Source organism: Mirounga angustirostris, unplaced genomic scaffold (genome assembly GCF_029215605.1).
Source record: "Mirounga angustirostris isolate CCGP_5_RB_7025 unplaced genomic scaffold, mMirAng1.0.hap1 SCAF_7, whole genome shotgun sequence".
NCBI lineage: Eukaryota > Metazoa > Chordata > Mammalia > Carnivora > Phocidae > Mirounga > Mirounga angustirostris.
In genome coordinates, this window is record NW_026991715.1 from 92,768,791 (window position 1) to 92,789,876 (window position 21,086).

Below are 21,086 nucleotides of genomic sequence, written 5' to 3' on the forward strand. Positions count from 1 at the left end.
TTCCGCGCGCGTTCCTTCCGCGCCCGGGCTTCCGGCAGCGCCCTCTAGAGACCGGCCTGAGGCGAGCGAGGGGAGAGGCGGCAAGTCCTAGGGACTTCTCCTGAGAACTCGGCTGCACTCAGCCTCGCTTCTTGGTGTGGTCCTAAGAAAACGAAGAAGAGAGAGGGAGTATCAAGGGCGTTTTTGCAGTGGCTTCTCCCCATCTTCTATCTAAGAGCCATTCTAATGACTACATATTTTTTGCATAGAGGAAAAAAAAAGACTGGAAGGAAAGTATCAATTAGGATGTCTCTGGAAGGTGGAGTTAACAATTTTTTATATTTCTTTAAATTTTCTTATATTTTTCATTGTTGTACAGTGAATATAAACTGTGGAGCAAATGAAAAAATGAAAAATGTTATTACTACTTTTAATGTATGGAATTCAAGGCAGGTCTCTTAGAGCACCCCCTGTCAGTTCAACACATGGCCCAAGGGTTCTAAAATCGCAACTGATCAAGTCACCTCCCTGCCTACACCTCTTCTGTGGCTCCTGGAAGTTTCCTTTTGTGTACAGTTGGATTTATTAAATCTACCTCGCTGGAGTAGTTTTGATGGAAATAATTAAGAGCAGACCCTCAACAAATGGTGGCTCTTTTATTTTTATTATTAAATAGTCAAAGTTTCTTAGCTGGTCTTCAAGGCCATCAGCCACCTCACCCTGGATTCCTCAAGTTCTTTTTGGATCTGTAGCTTTGGAATATGCTGTTCCCTTTTCTTATATGCTTCCCCCCTCTTGCTCCCGCCCCATATACTTTTGTTCACATCAGCAAGCATAAATTATGAAGACCTGAATGCTTAGCTGTGTATCTCTTAACCCTTCAACCACACTTGAAATAGGCAATACCCCAGTTTTACAGATCAGTAGATGGACTAAGAGTAGATCAAAGTGAAACAAACCCAAACTGAACAACCCTGCCCCAAGGTTACCCAACTTGAAAGTGGCAGAGCCTTCACTGAAAGCCATGTCTTCCCTCAAAAACCAAATATGGCCCCTTGGGTAGTGTTGTACCCTTGGGGCTATGTAGCTTGCCCATCTGCGTTTCTCCAGTGCTCCACACACTGCCCCTTAAGGTGTTTATCATCCCACTGCACCTAATAGGGAGTGTACTGCAGGCTTGGGAGCCGACCCTGCTTGAATCCTGCAGGACAACCCACTTCACACCTCTGTCCCTCAGAATCCTGAGGCTAACTGGTGGTAATCACAGGGTTGGCTGGAGGATTAAATGAGGTAGTACATGAAAAGCACCAAGCACAGTGCAGTAATGTGGCATGTGTTTAAGAACTCAATGGGCACTAGCTGCTAGAACATGACTGACATTTTCGGAGCACTTCCTACGTGCCCGGCACTTTGTACTAAGTTCTTAATGTGTGTCATCTAACTTGACTCTCACGACAACCCTATGAGGTAGAATTATCCACATTTTACACGTAAAGAAATAGGCACAGAGAGAATGACTTGTCCAGTGCAAACGGAAGGGCTAGTCAAAGGATATGTGCATTTTTAAAATTTAGGTACATACCACCAGATTGCTCTTCAGAGAGGTTATATGAATCTATACTCCTCCAGAAATGCGGTACAAATGCTTGCTTTCCCATGGCCTCGCCAACGTGCTGTGTTAACAAATACTAGGACTTTTGCCGATTTGATTAAGTGAAAAATGCCATCTTTTAATTTGCATTTCTCTTATCATGAATGAGATTGAGTGCTATTTGTATTTACTTGGCTCATTTCTCTATTAGGTGGTGGTTCTTTATCATACCAGTTTCCAGGAGCTCTTTATATATTAGGAGGATTAGCCCTTAGAGATGTGCTTTTTGCATAGGCTATAGAATTTCGACTTCCCTTATGATGGTTTTGGCCTTAAAAGTTTTTAATTTTTATTTTACATAGAATTTATCAATCTTCATTTATGACTCCTGGATTTGGGATCCAAGTTAGAAAACCCTCCCTACCCTCACCCCACAGGTTTTAAAGGAATTGCCCATATTTCTTCTGTTATTTGTTCATTTATACATTTTGAGATATATATTGGCTTATTGTATGAGATACAGAGCCAACTTTTCTTTCTCGAGTTTCCCAGTTGTTCCAATCCTGTTTTCTGAAGAATCCATCTTTTTTCCACTGGTTCTGGATGCTACATTTACCTTAATAAATTCTTATGTTTGAATCTATTTCTAGACCTTCCATTCTGTTCTATTGGTCTATTTATGCACCAAAATGACAGTTTTATAGTTTTATGTGTTTTCATGTGTTTGGATTAAATGCCTGATCTTTTTTTTCCCCCAGCATCTTCCAGCTATTATTTTTTTTCCCCTATGAACTTTGTTTGTTTTGTTTTTTTTAACAATGAGGGTATATTTTGAGAGAGCATTAATTTTTAATTTAATTTTGAGGACTGACAGCTTCACGTTGTTGGCTGCTTTGGTTCAAGAATTTGGGTCTTTCTTTCCATTTGTTCAAGTCTTCTTCTGTGTCCTTCATGTTATTTTAAAGTTTTCTTTATCTAGACCCTGTACATTTTAAGTTCATTCCTGGTGATGTTTTAAGACTAAAATCCTTTAAAGAAACTGACGTTTTTCAGGTCACTCAAAAGTTTTGGATCCTCAGATAGAAGCTCCCTATTTAGGACACATGACCTTGGGCCCCTTCTTGCTGGAAATTCCTATGTAACTGAGTCTCCATGCAGTCGTTCTGCAACAGTTGAAGAAGAAAACATCCCTCCAGCATGCTCCCTTCTAACAAAGAGACCCAATTCTAAGCCCTTAAGCTAGAGGCCATCTTTGAGGGATAGATGTACAATGCAGTGACCCACGCTCTCAATCACTGACTACTGCCAATGTTCTTTTGCTTCTATCACCTTTACCCACAGATCCTGAGATTAGCTTTTGGTTACTACATCTGCTAGTTTTTGACTTATTTATTTATTTATTTATTTAATTTATTTATTTATGACAGAGAGAGACACAGCGAGAGATGGAACACAAGCAGGGGGAGTGGGAGAGGGAGAAGCAGGCTTCCTGCTGAGCAGGGAGCCCGATGCTGGGTGCGATGCTGGGCTCTATCCCAGGACCCTGGGATCATGACCTGAGCCGAAGGCAGAGGCTTAACGACTGAGCCACCCAGGCGCCCCATAGTTTTTGGCTTTAGTTCTGTTTTTCAGATTCTAAGCCCATTATCTCCCTCCTACACAGATATCCATTCAAATATTGCCTGTGACCTGGCCTGGTCCTTTAGGAGTATGAATTGTCTCTGAGTGCAGGAGCAGACTGGAGTTTCAATTGGGGGTATCATATACGCTGGGTCTCAAGTGAGTCCCCTTATCTGAGTCTATTCTCTTTTGTAAAATGGACATGACCACCCACCTCACTGCACCACCGAGAGCTGAGTTACTTGAAAGGAAAGCACCTAGCAGGGGTTTAATGAATGCCAGCCACCCCTGCCTTCTAGACTTCCTAACACCCTTTTCTTATTCTAAACCTTTCAGCTGGGATATTAAAGCATTTCCCAACTTTATGGATTTCTGGCTAAAGAGTTCTCCTGGTTCTGAACCACTGTGGGTGAGGAGTGGCAACTGAATAACCCATTTAACTAGGTGCTACCCACAAAATGTTTCCTTTTTTTCAAAGATTTTGTTTATTTATTTGACAGAAAGAGCGAGAGAGCACAAGCAGGGGGAACAGTGGAGGGAGAGGGAGAAGCAGGTTCCCCGCCAACCAGGGAGCCCGATGCGGGGCTCGATCCCAGGACCCCAAGACCATGACCCAAGCCGAAGGCAGACGCTCAACCATCTGAGCCACCCAGGCTCACCCAGCTCCTTAAAAGTTCCCAGACCATGATGGAGGCTCCTGTGAGGGGTGGTTTGGATGGAGGTCAAGTCCATGAGAGGCTATCTCCACTTCAGCCCCAATGTCACTCAAATGAAGCAAAAAGAACTTCAAGAATCCTGGGATGTCATGAACACAAGCCTGTTGATTCTTCTCTAGCATACCCTACTGGATGTGGTACCTGTGTCCTTGCAAGTATCTCAGCAATAAGGTACCCAGAACCCTTGGCATGTGTAACAGCTCTTGTCTTATTCACATGCTGCCTCCCCTCAGCAAATTTTGAGTTCCTGGGTATCTCTACCTAGCACAGGTCTTGGCAAAATGTATGCTAAACAAATGTTTAGCATTTCAAGGCACACGCTGCTTCAACGGTGTTCACTCAGGTCCCCTGAAGCAAGACTCTCTGTATATGGGGACACCTGGGTGGCTCCGTTGGTTAAGCGTCTGCCTTCAGCTCAGGTCATGATCCCAGGGTCCTGGGCTCCCTGCTCAGCAGAGGACAGTGCTTCGCCCTCTGCCCCTCCCCCTGCTAGTGCTCTCTCTTGCTCTCAAATAAATAAAATCTTTAAAAAAAAGAAAAAGAAGAAGATTGTGTATACGCCCAGCCTATCTCAGAGACTTGCTTTGAATCATTAAACACATACAAATGTTTAAGTCAGGAGAGACTCAAAACCGTTTATTTCCCTTGCTTAACCGAAGAATCAAAGAGGAAAAAATACGTGTAAACTAAACTGGGCTCCAAGCTATGAAGAATGCAAATGTTTTCATCAATAAGTAATTCTCCAGAATACTACATTTCACTAGAGTACTGAAAAATCAGCCCAAAGTGTCCAAAATGTTAGCTCTTTATGTCCTGCACCAAGAGGGGGGCAGCACAATTCACAGTTCACGGCTGTCTTTAGTCTGGAATTTCTTTGCAGGGGGTTATCTTGCAGAGGCGCAGACGGTTACCTTGGTAAGCAAAAGAAAAGCAACAGAGAGGGGGCGAAAACATGAGGCAAACAATTCAAAACCTTTTCATCTTTTTTTATTTTAAATTACAAAGGATGTTGCATACACTGATGAATCTGTATCTGACTAGAAGTGCTGAGGGGTTGGAAGGTGACAGAAAACAAAGGCAACATTTGAATTGCCTTTTCTTCTGAAAAGAAAAACTGCACAACTATTAACCAACATTTAATAGAATAATTTTTAAACAGCTCATGCGTCAACAAGATAAAATTCTTTCTAGACAAAAGACAAGACTGAATCCAATAAAAAGTTTCATAGCTCCAGTTGGGGTAATGGGGAAACAAAACTACAGAATATTTATGATAGCATTACAAACAGGATCCTACGCCACTATGCAAAAGAGGTTGCCACATCGTATGAACAAATGCTCTGAATTCTTGCCCTTCCGCTCTTCTCTTGTGACTTCTTATGTGCGGTCAGCCCTAGTATCACTGTTAATCACAAATGCTAAGTTAGAGGACAAATCCTAGGGAAAGAAGGTAAAAAAAAGCAGGCAGTGGAATACAGTGTCATAAAAATGTGGTGGAAAGGCAGATACAGTACACACATACACATTTCTGTTATTTGGTTCCGAAAAAAACAAAGGGCGAAGGGCAAGACACAGTAATCAGTCCCGCTCCCATCCACCCAGAATTTAATTAACTACACCATTGTGTTTACATTGTTATGAAAGAGGCAAACCTAGTTCACCCAAACTTGGCACACTGAAATACCCAACTCTGATGTTCTTCTCTAGTCACCAAGTCTTCAATTCCAAAATACTATTTGGAAGTAGTTTTAAGGTTCTACTCCCTCACTACTACACCCTAACCTCTCTTTTCTAAAGAAAAATGGCAATTTGGCATAATTCAGTTCCTAGGTGTAATTTCTACAATTTTCGGTCAGTTTACTAAGCATGAGGATTATGCTTCAACACATAATCCCACTTGCCTATGGAAGTGTAAAACTGTCAGTAGTACATTTTCATCATCTTTCCCCAACATGCTTATTCCTTAAAACGAAACAACCATTCCTACAGTTGACATTCATTGTTACATCCCAATGTGTTTGAAATATTAAAAAAACATGGAGTCATCTTCTCATAATGCCCTTATTAAGATTACAAAGATTACAAAAGAATCCACAAGTATTACGGCACTGTGTGAGACTTATTTGTCATGATCCAAGGGAAGAACAAGACTGCAATTCTGTGCAAAGTTGTGGAAATGGCCTCAGTTCCATGGGAAATGGTATTCCACAATAGACTTCACTAGAAGGATAATTGAAACCTTTTACTTTAACACTGAAAGCATAATTCAACGCATTCTCAAAATTCAAGTTTCAAGATTTGGAGAGATGCTAACATTCTCTTACATAATTAATTAGAAAATACTTGAACAGAATTGTAGGAAGACTATATAAAGAAAGGGAACATAAGCTTTTGTTAATTCCTGCTGAAGGCAACTTGAATTTGTTTCTTAGAAAGTTAACTAAATCTTAGCAGCTAAAATATTTTTAAATGTATGGAATAAAGAAAAGCACATCCATTCTTGACATTTTGGTGAATAAACTAACAGCTTTATTAATGAAGGCAAACATCAGATAATTGTATGAATATTATATATAAAAAAAAGAAATCCAAACTAACAGCATTGTATTTCAAAAGTACTGTACTTCTGTTTCTTTTAAAGAGACTTGTCATCTGTTTTATAAAACAAACAAAACGAGTATTCTTCTCCTAAAAAATTCTGGAAAGATGAAATAGTCAATTTCAAGCTGACGAACTGAACACACCTTTCTTTAAATGCAGACTATTGCTAAGGAGCAAATCAAGTCAAGCATCAGAAAGAAGATGTAGGACAAATTCATGAAAGTCAGAAACAAGGGATGTAGTGAAATTACTGCTAGTCTTTCCCTCTCGTATTTAAAGACCATTCAAAACTGGTCTTTCATACAAATATAAAATAACTATAAAGAGAGGGAACTGGAAACCATACCCATCTGAAATCCTTCATGATGTTTTTATAATTGCTCTGATTCTCTTACCAAAAAGGTCAAAGTGAAAGATTTAGGAAGTGGAAGGGAATGAAGACGTTAAGTTTAAATGTACAAGTAAGGCACAATATAAAGCCACATCATAATCTGTCATGAAGGATATAGGAAAGGACAAGAATCATACATGGTACAGTAGAACAAGCAATCATATTGACTGAAAAAGTGTGGCACCCAATTCAAAACTCGGACAAGATCTTAACAAGAACAACTGGACAGCATGCTTTCATATGGAGACAAACTCTATAAAGAATCCAGTGTATCTGAAACGAGGAAGAACGTTTTTTGTATTTTTTTTAAATCATAGTAGTACTAGAGTCAAAATTTATAATTGCTTTTGGAACAATGGGTTTATTTGAGGTGAATTCACAATGCCTTCACTTAAAGTAAAATTCTGGACTTCATTATGAGCTATCTGTATACCATGTATGAACACAGAAAACCTTTAGAGAGCTCTTCTCTAATGATCTTCACCCAAAAATACATGCCACAATTTTCAAAAACAGAACATGTACAATTGTTGGGGTTTTTACGTTACCCTTATAAGATTTGTTTGTGTGATACACTAAACGCATATATTTTAATGACAATAGAGGAAGCAGATTATTACTGGCATTAAAGTACAACCATTTCTAGACGGTTTTAAATGCCACAGAGTCCCCTGGTTAAAATGTAAAGCTGCACAGCTTGCCTATGTCATCTTTATGATAAAGTTAAAACAGCAAGAGGATTTAACTTTCACTCTACATTTTACTGCCAGGTTTTTATTTAGATCAAGTATCGCTGCAGCATTCTGACCAGCCCAGATTTAGCAGCAAATGGCAGGAATCATATAAAATGCAATTTTTTTTTTTAACAAAGTGCTTTTCTAAGATATACATACATATATAAATAGGTACAAAATAAAGTGTCAACATTAAAAAGCTCAACTATTTAAAAGCTTTTAACTATTTAACTTAAGTAGTACATATAAAACACTGAAATGCAAGGATATGGAATCTACTAAACAGATTCAAACTTTTTTTTTTTTTTTTTTTTTTTTTTTTTGAAATGCAAGACCAAAAAATCAAATTCTGGTTTGCAGACAGGAAAAAAGTATCAAAAACCAGAATTCCGAACAGAGCAGCTAGAAAGGGGCAATTTTATAAACCTCATCAGCTGAATCTCTATCATGAAGTGATTTTCACCTGATTGCAAAACTGCCACATTTTGGAACATGTTTCAGTTTACTAACCACACTCTGTCAAAACTTCATATACTTCTAAGTTATAAGCCTGTGCTTTGCCTTCTCCATCTAAAAAGGAAAAACTTTAAACAACGAGCTTACATTCTTTTAAACCATTAGCTCTGAGCTTATCATCTGTGTAGCATGAATGCACTAACCAGGTATGTTTCCACCAAGCACACAGGAAAATCTTGTGCATCACAGTTCAGCCAAGGTGTTAAGACAATCCTTCTAGGAGTTTCCTTTTCATGATGTCAAAGAAGCATATAAGCAACATTGTTCAGTTGTTACTGTGTGTTTTAGAATCAAACTTGATAAGCTATAGCTTCAGATGCTATGGCTTACAAGTGGCGGGGGGGTGGGAGGGAGAGGGGATAAAGTAGAAGAAAAAGAAACACACTATTAGGACAAAATATAATTAAGGAATAAATTCTCCAGGGGGTAATGGAGAAACGGTTGGAGAAAATAGATAATTTCCCAGCAGCTAGGTCTGAAATTTTTGGTATTTTTTTCTGGCTAGATAGGATCTTTTTAAAAGTATAGTTTTTATGCCACCAGTCTTCAGAGTTCAAAACACAAGATTTGAGAATCAAACAGTAAGAGAGACAGAATGGAAAGATCTGTGGGGAAGGTTTATAATGCTGCCTTGACACAAGAAATTTCTCATCAAGAGGTAAAGCTTTAACACAGTTAAAACACTGACTAATGAAGCTGTTTTATGTGAGCAAAAAAGAGCACCTAAAAACTAAATGTGTTAATATTTCTCAGTTCTAGAAACTATAGAAGAAGTCACATGTAAGTTTGAAGAAGCTAGTTTGAAAATACCTGTACAAAAATATAAAAATCTATAAATTGTTTTTTTGTTTTAAGCTTGTGTTGATCTTTGAAAATATTACATGCACAATAATACATCAATTGGAAAAGTGGCAACTAAAGAATTAGATATTTTTAGCTTTTTTCTTTCTTTACATATATATATATACATAATACAATAAAAATAATCTGTATTTTGGTTGTTTGGTGGAAGTATACTACAATAAGCTAAATAAACTTTAATTTTCAAGGTCAAAAACTATTTTACCAATAGCTTACTAAAATGAAATATATTAAAATTTCCTACAATAAGTGCAGAAATAAAAAGACTTACAGACATCTAAATGGCCACCAACTTATCTACTATGGAAGCGAACTAGAGGAACAGCAAAATAATATTTGTGTGTGTGGATGCTCCTTCTGTAGATAATTGGACCCAAACAGAAATAAAATTCACAGTTCAGTAAGATCCCTAACCCTGACCTTTTCATTTTTCTTTTTTTTTCTCCTTTTTTTTTCATACATTCATACAGTATCATGTAAGCTGTGCAAAACTTTACTTAGACTGGCAGTTTGCCATATCAGTTGCATTTGTCTTTGGTACAAAAAATAAAACAATCGCAATAATGTGCAAGTATTTGTCTTCTTCCGGTCAAGTACCGAAATATGAGTTTTCTAGAGCCATCTTTTTTTTGTTTGTTTTTTGTTTTGTTTTTTATACAATACACAGACTCTGTGGCATATATCTACATTTCAACATAGTCCTATATACATTCAAAAAATCTGAAAAAGAGTTGGAACAAAAAAACATTTAAACCCCATAATTTTTCCATCTATATATCTTGTGTTTCCTCATTAGGGTTTTCATCATACAAAATATTACCAGTTTTATAGTTTCCCCAAAATACAAGGCACAAAGAATATGCTTTTTTTTCTTACTTGCACAGACATTATATATATATTTATATATATATTTATATATACCATATTGAGCTCGGAAAATGAACTTCTAATATGGCACATGGGCATGAGTGCTGGGTTGTGCCATGTACAAGTGAGATTAATGGTTGTGGAAAATTAGAACAAAAGGAATAATTCTAAAAACAATCTAAACTGACTGTTTAAAAAAATGCTTCCTCAATTTTTTTTGTGTGGTTCAGAGCATAAACCTGCCACAATATTTGGCATTTACTAATTTCGCTCCTCCTGAATGTTTTACTTAAACAGATTTTTGCAATCTGTATCTGAACATTTACTTAAATGTGTGAGTTTCGATTCTGATGCCAGTAGCAGTTTTAACCATGGTTTATGCTCTGAAAATGCAATAATCAAGTATTTTGGATCATGCTTCACTTATGCTACTTAGTTCTTAAAACAATGTAACCTAATCGTAAATGTTTACATAATGCTAAACTGACATGCAAAACAGAATGAAAATTTACAATGAATAACGTGACAAACACAGACATTTCTGACCAGTGGTCCAATGAGGCTGATCACACTTTTGATGTTGGTATCCTTAGTCCTACAAGGCCTCCAGTGGGATTGCCTTCTGCAGTCTTCTCTAACACTTGGTTAACAAATTCTGAGGTTTGCCCAGCAACTGGGAGACCTGAGGAAAAAGAAATAAGGCACACTTAGGCACAGAAATGGAGAAGGCATAAAACGAAGGTGAGGAGTAGGCAGATCTGAGGGTCAGGGGTGGCCTCCTGCTTGATACTGGCCCCAGCCAAGTACTCAGCTGCTTACTATTGCAATACAGAAATTAATTCTACTCCTCAGATGAGAGCTTACAATTTTTAGATTAGAAAGGTCAAACCAAGAATAAAGAATGGTTAATCAACATTTTAAAGTGTGGTAGATGACAAGTAGCAACAGTCCAAATAATAGTCCAAATCCAAACCCCACACCTGTCAACAAGCTCTCCCTGTTTTCCCAGCCAGGCTCTTCCAACTGCTCCAGCCACAGTGCGTCCCATGGGTGGGCTTTACCCACACAACTGAAAACACTGACCTGAAGGATGTTTTCAGTCATTTTTATAACTACTGTATTAAGTTTATGTTTCCTTTTCTTCATTTTAAAGAGAAGTGAATGAATAAACAAAGTTGGAAGAGAAGAGGGAAAAAAGATGGGAGATAGTGTAATTTGAATCTTTCGTCTTCCTCATCTTCTACAGCTGAGGTCAAAGATACTTCAAATCAGTAAGTCAAATAACAGAAGTATAAGCATGTTTTAAAATGAGAAAATAAATGATTAAAATGATATGGAAACAGAAAAATATCTAGTCAATGCCCATTGGAAGAAGTCAAAAGATACTATAACAAACACAGAACTGATGCTACCTCAGCCATGTGATTAAATGTAGCATGACCAATAATGGGACAAACTGATAATATGTACCTCTTGAGTGATGGAATGAGAAGGATAATCACCTATGATGATTCTTGCCAAGAAAATTTAACTGCATCTAGTCAGGAGGAAACAGACGTCTAACTCCAGATGTTGGGACATTTTACAAGATCAACTACCTGAATTTTTCATGGGAAAAAAAAAAAAGGCTGGTAGACTGATCTAGATTAAAGGGGGCAAAAAGATATAAATAAATGCAATGCATGATCCTTAACAAACAAACAAAAAGACTATAAAAGGACATTATTGAGACAACTGGGGAAGTTTAAATATGGACTCCATATAGACATTATAACAGTGTTGAAGTACTTGGGTGTGATACTGGTATTGTGCCTAAGTAAGAAAATGTCCTTGTTCTTGAGAAACACATGCTGAAGTAGTTAGGGATGAAGTATTTGTTTAGAAGTTACCTTCAAATACTCAGGAATAAAAATATGTAGATACAGAAAAAATAAAGCAAATGCAGCAAAATATTAACAACTGGTGAATCTAGATGAATGATAAGCAGATGTTCAGGTACCATTTCTATTCTTCTTACAGGATTGAAATCTTAAATGAGAAGTTAAGGGAAAAAAATTAAACATGTCATGTTCTAGTTAAAAATTCAACGCACAAGTAAAAAAATAATCAGAGAACACATACAAAACTGCAACTATAATAATGGATCATACAATGAATGATATAAAACGGAAAAAGCCACATGAACAAAGCCTAACATCTTCTGATGACAAAATTAAAATCAAACATGTATCAGTAAATAAAAAATGAAGCTCACCTATTAAAGAAAAACCCCAGTCTGTCTAATAAATAAAATCCAACTTTATGCTATGTATAAAAATCTAAAAGTTAATTTTATGCTCTACTTATCAAAATTAAATTTTGACTTAAATGTTTTTAAAAGAGATGTATCTAGTATAAAGTGATTCAGAAAGACTGAAAGTTAAAGGGTAGGCAAAGGTATACTAAGCAAATATAAATAAGAAAGCTGCATTCATGATTGCAATATCAGACAGGACTAAATTCAGATAAAACGTTACAAAGAAGACCAAAGAAGTATGCTTCATAATAATAAAGATTTTGATCCATAATGAAGATCTAGCAGTAAGGAATCCTATTCAAGCACTCCAGCATTCAAGCAAAACCACAGAAAATATGAGAAAAAACTGAAACACATTAGCAGGGACTTTCTCAGTTTTACATAGAGTAAATGGGCACCTTCTACAAAAATAAAAAGGAAAAAAAGACCTAATTAAGATTACCTAATCAACATATAATGGAGTCTTAACATAAAACAGAAAATATATCTACTTTTCAATGTCCACAGAACATTTAATTAGGCTGTAATAAACATAACAAATGTAAATAAATGTAACCATGTTGGGTCGCTAAAAAAAAAAATCTTTTTTTTTTTTTTTAAGATTTTATTTATTTGACAGAGACACAGCAAGAGAGGGAACACAAGCAGGGGGAGTGGGAGAGGGAGAAGCAGGCTTCCCGCTGAGCAGGGAGCCTGATGCGGGGCTCGATCCCAGGGCCCTGGGATCATGACCCGAGCCGAAGGCAGATGCCCAACAACTGAGCCACCCAGGCACCCCGGGTTGCTAAAAAAAATCTTAATAAATAACAAAAAAAAAGAGAAGTTAATAACAAAACTAGAAAATAATAATGTCTACCTTCTGGAAAATTTTAAATCTCTCTCAAACAATTCTTGGGCCAGAGAGTAAATCAAACCTAAAATTTCAAAGTATTCAGAAAACAAATAAGACATATCAGAATTTACGACATATAGCTAAAGCAGTTCTCAGGAGAAATTTCAAAGGTTTTTAATTATATTAATGAACAAGAAAAAATAAAAGAAGAAGTGAATTAAGCATCTAACTGAAGAAATCAGAAGAACTGATGAATTCAAGAGCTGGTTCTTTGGGGGAGAAAGGAGAACCACCTATAATTAACCAATGCAAGAAGTGAAGGCAAACACAGCAGACAAAGTAAGAAATGAAAATGAAGTACTAGCCACTGATACAGAGGCTATTTAAAAAAACAAAGAATTTTAATAAATTTGAGGGCATGGAGGAAGTAGATAATTTTCTAGGAATATAAAAATCAAACTGACTCCAGAAGAGCTTGTAATCTGACATACAAATTATCATAGAGACACAGAGAAAGTTTTCAAAGAGTTAATCACAAAAACACATCGGACCAGATAGTTTCAAAGAGTGTTCTATCAAATCTTTAAGAAAAAGAAACTCCAGGGTGCCTGGGTGGCTCAGTTGGTTGAGCGACTGCCTTCGGCTCAGGTCGTGATCCTGGAGTCCCGGGATCGAGTCCCGCATCGGGCTCTCTGCTTGGCAGGGAGTCTGCTTCTCCCTCTGACCCTCCTCCCTCTCATGCTCTATCTCATTCTCTCTCTCAAATAAATAAATAAAATCTTTAAAAAAAAAAAAAAGAAAAAGAAAAACTCCAATTTATTTAAAGTCCTCCAGAAAGGAATTCTGGAAAGATTATTGTATGGCAGCATAGATTTTTAATCTCCTCAATGCCCCATATAAAAACAGAGATTAAATAGAAAAACCATAAACCCATGGAAAACATTAACAAATGACAACGTATCTCCACAAACTCCAAAATTCAAAAGGGTGGAAACAAACTACCAAAAGCTACAAGACCCATATGGCATTAACATTACCAATATTTGTGCAGGATGAGTCAAGGGAATTAATGTACCTGAGAACAAAAGAAGTCAAGAACAGCCAACAGGTTACTCACTGGAAGCCACATGAGAACAGGTGAAGGTGAATGTGAGAAGCCCACAGTAAGATGTTGAGGAGCTAGAGCAGTCTAGCTCTGTGAACTAAAAACTGACCAACCAGGACTCCCTTGAAGGACAGGAGGCAGGACTGGTAAGAATCAAAACTGGGCAAGACAGGAACAACAGATATGAAAGAAAGATGGTCCACATAAAATGGGAGAGGAGCACAGACCAAAAAATTTCAGAAAGCAAGTTGCCATGTGCACCTGCCTGCCGCAAGTTCCTCTTCTTGTCCTTGCTTGACTGTGGGCTAGTGACATACAAATGTACCAAAGAAATCCCCTCACACCTTCTGCTTTGGAACATCACCACTAACTCCAATAAAGGCACTTGTCCACAGGTTCCTTTGTTTTTCTCCCACTCGCTCTCTCTGTCCCCTCCCTAACTTGCTTTGTTGAACCCTCTCCCTTATTGCTCCCTCCATGTGGCTCCCTTGTGGCATGTGGTGACTTTGTTTCTCTAGGGTAAACTTTCTTCCTGCTCCTCTCCTGTGTCCCCTTCTTAGGCTGGATTGAATGACCATCTCATAAATGAATACAAAACACAGTTTTAGGGTCCTCTGTTTTCAATTAATACAAAACATATTCTGACTCTAAAATTTGAAGTTAGGAAAGCAATCCTGAACTAAACTTTCTTTTCAAGGCTTAGAAAAAACAGTTTTACGTGTATTAAAGTAAAAAATCCCATGAAGTTATTGTAAATGGGGTGCCTGGGTGGCTCAGTCTATTAAGCATCTACCTTCAGCTCTGGTCATGATCTCAGGGTCCTGGGAGCCCGTGTTGGGTTCCCTGCTCAGCAGGGAGTCTGCTTCTCCTTCTCCCTCTGCCCCACACCCTGCTCGTGTTCTCTCTCTCTCTTTCGAATGGATGAAAAAAATCTTTAAAAAAAAAGTTATTGTAAGATAAAAGAGAAGATTCCTACAATGAAAGTGTGCCTGAAAGATATGACCACAAATGACCATATCCCACTATTATTATCCCAAATGGTCACAACCCACTATTATTTCAGAATGAACTCAATGATTTTCAAAATGAACAAAAAGACATTAAAGAAAATGTTACATGAAAGAACAAAAATCAGAAATAGAAAAACTCAGAAAAGAATTTTAAGAAAAAATTAATTCCTGAAAGTAAGACAAAATTAAAAGAAAATGGCAACCTATGGAATGGGAGAAGATATTTGTAAATATCTTATCAGATAAAGGGCTAGTATCCAAAATCTGTAAAGAATTTATCACACTCAACACCCAAAAAACAACCCAGTCAAGAAATGGGCAGAAGACATACAAATGGCCAACAAACACATGAAAAAATGCTCAACATCACTTGGCATCAGGGAACTACAAATCAAAACCATAATAAGATATCACTTCACACCGGTCAAAATGGCTAAAATGAACAACTCAGGAAACAAAAGATGTTGGTGAGGATGTAGAGAAAGGGGAACCCTCTTACACTGTTGGTGGGAATGCAAAATGGTGCAGCCACTCTGGAAAACAGCATGGAGGTTCTTCAGAAAGTTAAAAATAGAGCTATGCCACCACTCAGCAACTGCACTACTAGGTATTTATCCAAAGGATACACACATAGTGATTCCAAGTGGCACATACACCCCAATGTTTATAGCAGCCATGTCCGTAATAGCCAAAATATGGAAAGAGCCCAGATGTCCATCGACAGATGAATAGATAAAGAAGATGTATGTGTGTGTGTGTGTGTGTATACCCACACACATATACACAATGGAATATTACTCAGCCATCAAAAAGAATGAAATCTTGCCATTTGCAACGATATAGCTGGAACTAGAGGGTATTATGTTAAGCGAAATGTCAGTCAGAGAAAGACAAATACCATATGATTTCAACTCATATGTGGAATTTAAGAAACAAAACAGATGAACATAGGGGAAGGGAAGAAAAAAAAATACGATGAAAATAGGGAGGCAAACCATAAGAGACATGAACTCTAGGAAACAAAGTGAGGGTTGCTGGAGGGGAGGTAGGTGGGGGGATGGGGTAATTGGGTGATGGGCATTAAGAAGGACACTTGATGCATCAGTTGTATCACTAAATTCTATGCCTGAAACTGATAATACAGTATATGTTAACTAAATTGAATTTAAATAAAGAATTAAAAAAAAAGACAAAACCGAAAGAACTATAAGAACAGCAAATAAACACAACAATAATGCTTTTAAGAGAAACAGAGGTGTGGGGCGCCTGGGTGGCTCAGTCGTTAAGTGTCTGCCTTTGGCTCAGGTCATGATCCCAAGGGTCCTGGGATCAAGCCCCGCATCAGGCTCCCTGCTCTGCGGGAAGCCTGCTTCTCCCTCTCCCACTCCCCCTGCTTGTGTTCCCTCTCTCGCTGTGTCTCTCTCTGTCAAATAAATAAAGTCTTAAAAAAAAAAAAAAAGACGACACAGAGGTGCAAAGGAGAAAGAACTTTAAAATAAAAAAGAGAGGTGCTGGGTGGCTCAGTCCTTAAGCGTCTGCCTCCGGCTCAGGTCATGATCCCAGGGTCCTGGGATCGAGCCTGCTCCGCGGGAAGCCTGCTTCTCCCTCTCCCACTCCCCCTGCTTGTGTTCCCTCTCTCACTGCGTCTCTCTCTGTCAAATAAATAAATAAAATCTTTAAAAAAATAAAATGAAAGAAAAAGGAAGTTAAGAGATAAAAAAATTGATCAAAAGTGAATTTACCTCAGAAAATAGTAAAGATAGGCAAAGAAGATCCAACCCACAAATAGTAAGTCCCTGAACAACAACAACAAAAAACAAAGCAAGGGGGTGCCTCGGTGGGTCAGTCAGTTAAGTGTCCGACTCTTGATCTCAGCTCAGGTCTTGATCTCAGGGTCGTGAGTTCAAGCCCTGCATTGGGGTCCATGCCCAGCTTAAAAAAACAAAACCAAAGCAAGGAAACAGGTCAAATACTAAAAAGATCTGAACTACATATTGAAAGAGCGAAGCGCACACATGAGACTATCAACCTAAAATGACCAACCCCAAGACAAAGTTTAGTGAAATTACTGGGAATTAAAGAAAAAGAAAAAATCCTGTTGACACTGACAAAAACAGCAAATGAGTTATAAGGCAAAAAAGTTAGGCAAACAATTAGCTTTTTTTGGTGGGGGGCAATTATTAGCTTTTTAATAGCAACATTTCATGCCAAAAGAAAAACGGAGAAACATATTTAGAATAAGGAAAGAAAATGTGAGTCAAGGATTTTGGATCTGGTAAAACTGACTTTTTGGATGTAAAGAGAATATACAAACTTATCAAATTACAAAGTCTTTACATTTAAAACTGAAAAGGTAAAAAGAATCTTTACTTGTAGTGTTAAGTTCTTCCCTCTACCTAATAAAGGAACTGAAATGTTTAAAGAACATGAAAGACAGAAATGCACTGAAAAAATACATACAATATTAAAATAGCATCAATCCATTTGAAGAAAAAGTCAAGCAAATTCACCAGGACTTCCCATATCTGGGTACTGAATTAATCTATGTAGAGGTAAAAAGTAACTGGTTGTTTAGGAAAAGTATTGATATTTAGGAACTACTCTTTGCCTAAGATTATTCTCCATATAAATACAGTTTTGTTCAAAATAGACTTGACCTTTCATAGTGTTAATTTTTTGTATAAATATACTGTCCTTAGTTTTGTTTCACTTTGTATGTACTCTATTTTGATATGTATTTACAACTCTACTTTTGAAAAAGTTATTCTGTATATATAATAATTGCATATTCAATTCATTTTAGTATTCTATGAACTTACCTGGTCACTATTCATAAGTCATTTCCCAACGCTTAGCAAAAAGAATTAACTACTGATAAGAAATAATCACTGAAATACCATACCATTTGGAATACTGAAATAGAAAAATTGTATCTATTTTGTTAGTCAATTATATCACAAATAATCATCAAGTTAATACTATGTTGTGAACATACAGCTTAAGCATTTGGCTAATTTTAATTGGCTTTGTCATGAACAAAATCTTCAATTTTCTAAAATATGAATGATGGATTACAGGAACAAGGTGGAAATAAAACTCTTTAAAAAAAAATCTAAATGGTGGGGCACCTGGGTGGCTCAGTCGTTAAGCGTCTGCCTTTGGCTCAGGTCATGGTCCCAGGGTCCTGGGATCGAGCCCCGTATCGGGCTCCCTGCTCCGCGGGAAGCCTGCTTCTCCCTCTCCCACTCCCCCTGCTTGTGTTTCCTCTCTCACTGTGTCTCTCTCTGTCAAATGAATAAAATCTTTAAAAAAAAAAAAAAAAATCTAAATGGTGAAGATGTAATATGGTAACATCAACAACTAATATTTATTGAGTATTGAGAATTTATGTGCTCAGCAGGGTGCTAAGTGCTTTATATGCAATCTTCCCATTTAATACACCCATTGTCCATATTTTACAGATGAGTAAAATTAGGTTGAGGGAAGTGAAGTCATTTCCCTAGTCCTCATGTAGTTAAGTGGCAGGGCCAGGAGTTCAATCTAAAACGGATTTCAAATACTCTGATTTTAACCACTATAATAAACAAGCTTTTGTTTTTTGAAAACATGATTTTAATTTTTAGACCAGTGGCTATTGCTAGAGCCACAGAGAAACCTAGCCTTTTTTGGTAAAAAGATGGGAAACAAGGCATGCAGATCTAAGGTACTTTAAAATAAAGAAAATGTTTCAAAAATGAAGATAAATGCTCAAAAGTGTCAAATGTTACAAAATAATGTCAAGAAAAGGAAATTCTCAAGTAAGCCTACTGGATGAAGCAATTAGCGGGCCACATGTGAACTACTCAGGTCAAATACCACAGAGATGGGTGTTAGATGACAGGGCTAAGTGATGTTATGTGGGGGTACTGTGAGCACGGGAACTCAAAGAACTTACTTCTATGCCTGGTTCAGCCATTTATTGATTGTATGACTTATGACAAGTTACTTTAATACCTTGCTGTGTTTCTAATTCCTCATTTGTAAAATCAGAATAATACCTCCTTCACAGAACTGTGAAAGTAGATAACTAACCAACCTTAACAGACAGGTACCGGATCATAGAAAGTACCCATAAATGTTAGCTGTTTATCCCTTCCTAACACCTAAGGAATCCTTTCCAGGCTTTTGATCTCTCCTTTAAATCTTCTCCTTTGGCCTTCAAACATGAATGTTGTCAATTCATGAAACTGTTTTGTCAAAATCTATGTGCATTGCTAATTTTATTAATGATTCCAAATTGCCCTTCAAAAACACTAGAATATTTCACATCCAGGATGAACACAATGCTGACAAGAGAAACTAGTAATTGCAAAGACATGAGAAACTTACTAAGTGCATGGAAGCATTCAATGTGTATGTATTTTTAATTAAAGAAAATGCAATCATTTTGGTAGCTGTGAGAAGTATTTCTATGTAAACAGAAATAAACTGTTGCTCACTCTACTCCATCTAAACATCTTGATTTCCTCACAGCAATTGCCACAATTTGTTATTCTTTCCCATTTATTCTTTGTCTTCCATTTTTAGACTACAAGCTTCCTAAGAGTAGTGACCAAATCTCTATTCATCCCTGTATCCCCCAACACCTGGCATATAGTAGGCATTCAAGAAACTTTGATGAATGAATATATAGTAACTGGAAGTAAGAAAAATGGTTTTAACAGAAATGCAAAAAAATTCCAAAATATTTACATTTTTAAAAATTAGAACAATTTATAGTGTTTGTTACCCTAAAATTCAGGTAAGTAACTTTAAAATAATTATTTAAAAAGTAAGCTCTAATTCCTTTAAGTAACCTGATTCAATACATAGTCAGCATCCTGGGGAAAAATGAACTGGAAGAAAATTCTCAGGTAACCAAAGTTTGCCACTCTGCACAATGACTACGTAAGAACCAGTTTTTAAAGACAGTCCTAGAATAAATATTGCAAAACAAAGAATATATAAAACAGCTGAGCCAATTTTATGAGCTTCAGGGTCTTCATGGATTGCACTATGCTGCAATGTCCTTGGGATGCTACTCCTCTGTAAGGTGATCTGCTCCTATGGCAGCTAAGCTCTTACACCTCTAGAGTTCTCATGTCTACATGAGCTACCTCTCCCCTCCCTGTCACGTAGTGCTCTGCCTCTGTTCCTCCCCATGATATACATTCTGTTCAGGGAAAAAACAGATAATTAAGTTTACTAGAATCCTGTGAACTGTATTACAGAGTAAAACATATAGGTAAGAACCTCTACCAAAGTATAAATTGCAGGCTTGACAGCTTAATCTTTATTTTTCCCATTAAAGGTTAAAATTGCTAGAAGTTCATCTTTCCTAAGTATTAAAACAGTTCAGTGATGAAGTCTAAATAATAAATTGTGGTAACCAGCAATACATGTTTATGAATGCAAAATCTCAAAAGACAAAACAATTTGTAAACAAGAGTAACTACAATAAGAACATTTGAGTTTTTCCTTAAAAGAATGTTTAATATCTCCTTAAATCATGTATCTTACACTACATGTTACTGTTATGAATTTATCCAATATTCTTCTTACCAAGAGTATCTTTAATGAGCATTTCAAGCTTCTGCCCCATGTTGGGTCCTCTTTCCTCTCTTGGATTCTGTACTCGGTTTACAATCTCTTGCTTGATGGAGTTGATTACAAACAATAAATTATCTGGAAGACAGAACAAGATACTTGGAACATGTCACTAACATGAAAGAATTTGCTTTTTGTTGTGTAATAACAGTTATTCAGTTAAAAAATGGAGAATTTGTAAGAAAATATTAAGTAGTGATGGTTATAAGCCTTTTTTAAAATTTAAATTCAATTAGCCAACATACAGTATGTCATTAGTTTCAGATGTAGAGTTCAGTTATAAGCTTTTTTTATCCAAAGAAACTAATTTCAAATGATGTGCCAGTTTTGATGACACACTGT

At 37.0% G+C, this 21,086-nt stretch overlaps 1 protein-coding gene across 6 annotated transcripts in view; it reads right to left on the reverse strand.

Annotated features, from left to right (window-relative positions):
• Positions 1–9: 9 nt before the first annotated feature.
• CREBRF (CREB3 regulatory factor) overlaps positions 10–21,086 on the reverse strand; it is a 61,750-nt gene continuing 40,673 nt past the window's right edge. For 5 of the 6 annotated variants that reach the window (XM_045901118.3, XM_054513546.2, XM_045901135.3 and 2 more), the window contains 2 exons: positions 20,700–20,822; positions 7,905–10,558 (listed from right to left, as the gene is read on the reverse strand). In XM_045901118.3, the coding sequence (XP_045757074.1) occupies positions 10,443–10,558; positions 20,700–20,822 (239 nt within the window). In that variant the 3' untranslated portion in view covers positions 7,905–10,442. Of the gene's footprint in view, positions 143–7,904; positions 10,559–20,699; positions 20,823–21,086 lie in introns of those variants that run through there. The other variant, XM_064596557.1, reaches the window with a different exon arrangement.